Source organism: Fulmarus glacialis, unplaced genomic scaffold, assembly GCF_000690835.1.
Source record: "Fulmarus glacialis isolate BGI_N327 unplaced genomic scaffold, ASM69083v1 scaffold36648, whole genome shotgun sequence".
Lineage (NCBI taxonomy): Eukaryota > Metazoa > Chordata > Aves > Procellariiformes > Procellariidae > Fulmarus > Fulmarus glacialis.
The window spans coordinates 1-4,694 of NW_009230791.1; the positions used below are offsets into that span (position 1 = coordinate 1).

General features: G+C 57.3%; 1 protein-coding gene across 1 annotated transcript in view; it reads left to right on the top strand.

Annotated features, from left to right (window-relative positions):
- Positions 1-227: 227 nt before the first annotated feature.
- The window catches only part of ITGB4 (integrin, beta 4), a gene marked incomplete at its 5' end in the record, with an annotated part of 26,175 nt that continues 21,708 nt past the window's right edge, over positions 228-4,694 (top strand). Inside the window, 3 exon segments of the mRNA XM_009584354.1 lie at positions 228-306; positions 3,897-3,979; positions 4,495-4,596. Coding sequence (XP_009582649.1) covers positions 228-306; positions 3,897-3,979; positions 4,495-4,596 — 264 coding nt within the window.

A 4,694-nucleotide genomic window follows, 5' to 3' on the forward strand; every position in this document is an offset into this window, starting at 1 on the left:
GGCCCCCGGGAGCTCTGCGCTGCTGCGTGTGCCGGGGAGGGAGTAGCCTGGGGAGGGAGACAGGGTGAGTTGTGGCCCTGATCCATGCACCTGCAGCCCTGCCCTGGGAGGAGAACTGAGCCTGCACAAGCTGCCGCGGCTGTCACTGCACTGCCCAGGGGGGATCGGGACCGGGGTCCCTGGGGGAGGCACCCGGCTGCCTTTCTGCTTTGCCTCCATCACTTTAGCTCTCCCTCGGGACCCCCAGCGCCGCGCTGAGGCTGGTCATGGTGACCAGCAACGCCTGCCTGCCCCGGCACGCTGCAAGTATGGCGGTCCCCAGCACACATGGGCAAGTAGATGCTCCTCCAGATGCTTCCCATCTACCAGGGCGTCAGTCCCCTACACAGCCCCAGTGCACCCCTCGGCAGCATGGGGCGTCAGCAGCCACAAAAAGGGCACTGCCCACTGGAGGGAGGAAAGGCTGTGCCAGGGAGCTCGAGCATCTCCCTCGCTTTCCCACTCCCATGTCCCCGACCTGCCGGCTGTCCCCTGCATGGCAGCTGGGACCAGGCTCCCAGCATGGGGTCGTGGCTCATCGTAACCTGTCCTTGGTCCCTCTCCCCCATCCACCCTGGGGCGATGCCCGGCTTCAGCCTTGTCCTTCCCAGCACGGAGCTGATGAGGCACGGATGGGATGGGGACAGGACAGGACAGGAAAGGGTGATGAAGCTCTGCTGCTCCAACCCTGTCTGCCGTCTCCTCGCTTCAGTGGTTTCTTTGGAGCATCCCCTGTTTTTTGGGGATGAGGTACCCAGCCCAGGCTTCTCCAAGCTCAGGGGTTCCCGGCGTCTTTCTGGAGCAGGTTTGTCAGCTGTGCCGAGGTGCAGGTAAAGGCTGGGGGAGAGGGAGGAGACCAGGAGAAAATGCTGGAGCGGTGGTCTGGGATGGGGTAGGATGTTTATGTGCAGCCAGGAGCTGCTCCTCTTCATTGCTTGGTTTTGCACAACTGAACAGCTGCTTTTTGTTGTTGTCATCATGAAAATCCAAACAAACCCCTGCAGCTTTTCCAAAGTGAAAGTGGCGTTTTTCCTTCCAGAAGACACTTTTGAAGTCAAGGGATGGCCGCTCACATATTTTTGTGCAAATATGACGGGCTGCGTTCCTGCAGCCAACAGCTGTGAGTGGCAGCGGCGATGCTCTGTGCCACCAATGCCCTGCCCGCTGGCAACTGCCCAGCTAAATCCTTGCAGGTTGGCGGCTCACAGGGCAACAGGACGTTAATATCGAGCTGAGTTTTATGGCCTTTTATGTCAGCACTTCAAAAGACATGACAGCAGTTTATGTGTCCAAGGCCCAGGGTGTGTCCATCCATCTCTTGGTGACTCTTTCTTGACTTGTGATTAAAGGAGGATGAATTAGGTCTGTGCTTTGAGGCTACTTTGGAACATGGGTGTGTGAGCTGAATAATCCGGTCCCCTGTACTCAGTCCTTTCCCTGTGGTCTTTGCCGTGATGGGAGATGGGATTTGCCAAGTGCTCGGGGGATGTTTTCACTGTGTTTTCCCTTGATGGGCTCAAAGGACTTCCCTACCCTTTCATCTCACCTGTAATTGGCATCTCCCCACGTCTCTGTAGCGCCGGTCGCAGTGGCTGGCATGGCTCGCTGGGGTGGAGCAAGGGAAAAAGGGATTTTCCTGGCTCTAAAACCCATCTGTCTCAGTGGCGAGGGACAAGATGTTGCCAGCAAGTGGTAGCGCGAGGACTTTTGCTGAAGGAGGTCACAGACATGTCCAGGGACGAGGACAACTGCCGGCCTCAGAGCCAGTGCTGGGGCTTGGCTGGGGGGACTGCCTGAAGCCAAACCTGTGAAGAGCCTAAGCTGGGGACGGTCAGTGTGGCAGGGAGCTGTGCTCAGGGGCCATGGGAGGAAAATACAGGGATTTCCTTGTATTTCCTTGGTACCTTTTACTTGTAAGAAAAACAGTATATTGGCTACCAGGTCCTGCCAAACAGCAAAGCTTCCCTGGGTGTCCCCCCCAGGGATGCTGCCCTGGGGTTTCCATACTTCTCGCCTTTCAGCTATGGGGGATTAATTACTGTGTGATAAACCCCTCTGAGCACAGCTGACAAGGTAAATGGGATGCCAGCGTCTTGTGGTGTGTTACCTGTGTATCCAGACCGTGGTGGAGAACAAAGTGCAAACACTGAGGGAGACGTCTCCTGGGGTCAATGCTATGTTGGTTCGGGCCCTCTGCTGCAATGATTTCTGGAAGTGCTCAGCTTTATGTATTTCCATTGGCTTTAGGGCCGATGCAGGATCCAGTGTGATCCAATGCTGTTGAGACTAGAGCGGGTCTTTCCAGGGTTTTCCCTGGGCCCCAGGTCAGGCTGTTCGTAGCTAAGTCACCAAGTGACCGGTCTGTGTGCTGGATGTCCCCTGGGAGCTCAGGCATCTTCATTGCACACAACAGTTGTTCCCGTTTTCCTTCCCTGTTTTAAGTGGTTTTCACATTGTCTTCGTTTATTTTAGAGTCAGGCCTTACAGAGCAAGAAGCTATAAGACAATTCATTTGCATCTTGTATTTCACACTTGCATCTTCCAGAAAGGAGATGCTTTAAAGATGTCTTTACACTAGATTTTTTTGCCTCGACTGCTCTCACTTGCCCTGCTGGGGTGCTGGAGCCAGAGCCACCCTCCAGCACAGCAGCCGCAGAGCTCGAGTTCCAGCTTTGTCTCTTTTGTTTACCGTGTCCAAATGCTGGCTTCTGGAGGGCACTGAGTTTTCTCAGATATGTGTGGGTGCAGGGACAATGGTTCACTCTGTTTAGGATTTGGCCTCTGGATCCACGCAGGGGGTCCTGCTGCCCTGGACAGGACAGAGGGGAGCTGCCAGGCTCTCAAGACCACGGATTCATTCAACAGCTCCCAAGCTCCAAGTCTGGCATTTCCCAAGGCCTCACCCTCTATTTGTTGTTGGTTCGACCATCCTGGAAACTCTTAGTGTGATAGGAAATAGCCAAAGGGAGGCGTCTGTTTTGCTTTTGGGGAGAGATATAGACAGTTGCTTTGTTTTCTTCCTCTCTTTTTTCCTTAACCCACCAGGAAAAGCAAGGTCTTGACCTGGTCGGTGCTCACACATGCGGACGGTGCTGGGCTCCGGCCGGGAGCAGCCTGGGCTCCGGCTGCTTGCACCGACCCCGCCGCCCCGGGGGACCCGCCAAGCTGGGCACCCCCGACTCCAGGGCGCAGGGGTGCTGTGGCTGGCAGTTGCCCTTCCCTGGCATTGCCGGGGACTTTGAGCCTTTCGCACATGCCTGAGCTGCTCTTGGTTTTGCTTTTGTGCCCTGCCCTGCTGAGATCAGAGGTTGCTTCCAGAGGCATCAGTGTCCCCCGGCGGGCAGGGACTGTCCCACCCCACGGGCTGGGCAGGGGCTCTGCGGGAGCTGCCCCCATTGCCGCCGGGACCGTTTCCACCTCTCGGCTCCCCATGATGTAGCGATCCGTGTGTTTCAGGAGGAAGAGGATGGATGTGCTGCCACGGGCGTGTGCCGGGCTGCTCCTCCTGTCCCTGCTCTGTGCCACCGGCCTCTGCCAAAGGAGCAAAAGTGAGTGCAGCCCTGGTGTGTCTGTCTGCGGTCTCTGCTTGGCCCTGCGGGGACTGTGCGCACGCCTCCTGGGCTCCAGAAACGCTGGTCCTCATGTGGATAAGTCCCTAGGAGATCTGTCCTGTGCCTTTCCTCCTGTTTTCTATCTCTCCAGCATTTGGGGCCCCTCTCTTGCTACCCCGCTACCCACTAACCACCCAGGCAAAACCTCCACTGACTCCCCCAGGAACGGGATCAGCCTTTCTCATGCCCTCCCATGGCTGCCTCAGTTTTCTCCATTCCTCCTGATGCCCTGATCTTTCCCGGTAGATAACCGCTGCGTGCTGTCCCGGGCGAAGAGCTGCACTGAATGCATCCGAGTGGATAAGGACTGCTCCTTCTGCACCGATGAGGTGAGACCTTGCAGGGGAGCCCGGGGCTCCCCTTCCCACCCTGCTGACGGAGGCATCCCACCACCCATGGTGAAAGCTGGGAGAAGGACCCAAGAGCAGAGTCAGCTTCTGGCTCCAGCTTCTCTCTGCAAAGAGCTGGTCTGAGCGGGAAGCGCCGAAACCTGGGTTTCCTTTGGTGCAGACAAATGGGGAGGAGGGGGAGTCTGGGGCAAACTTGCAGGAATACAGAGGTTTATCAGAAAATGCCAGTGTGCCAGATCTGAAAGAGTAAGGGGTGGAGGGAGAGTCTCATCGCAGACAACCCAGGGACTCGCTGGTGGTCGCATTTCCCTGGTGCTGGGGGACATTGGCTCTTCTGTGCGAGACTCGCCCCCATCTCTCTGCCCCGCTCCTGCTCCCAAAGGCTCGCTGAAGGTCTCAGCAGAGGACCCTGCTTCCTGACAAGTCCCTTTCCCACTTGCGCGGAGGATTTGCTGCTTTCCGTGGTTGTAATGTTGTTCTTGCCCCCTTGGCAGAGCTTTGAAGAGCCTCGTTGCGACTTGCGGGAGAACTTGCTGCGGTACGGCTGCGGGGAGGCCAGCATCGTGTACACCAGGGGCGAGATGCGCACCCAGCAGGTGGGTGCTGGGGAGACAGCCCTCGCTCGGCTTCTCCTGAGGGGTCCCACCATTCCCAGTGTCCTTCATGGCCTTCATCCTCCTCTAGAGTCTTCAGC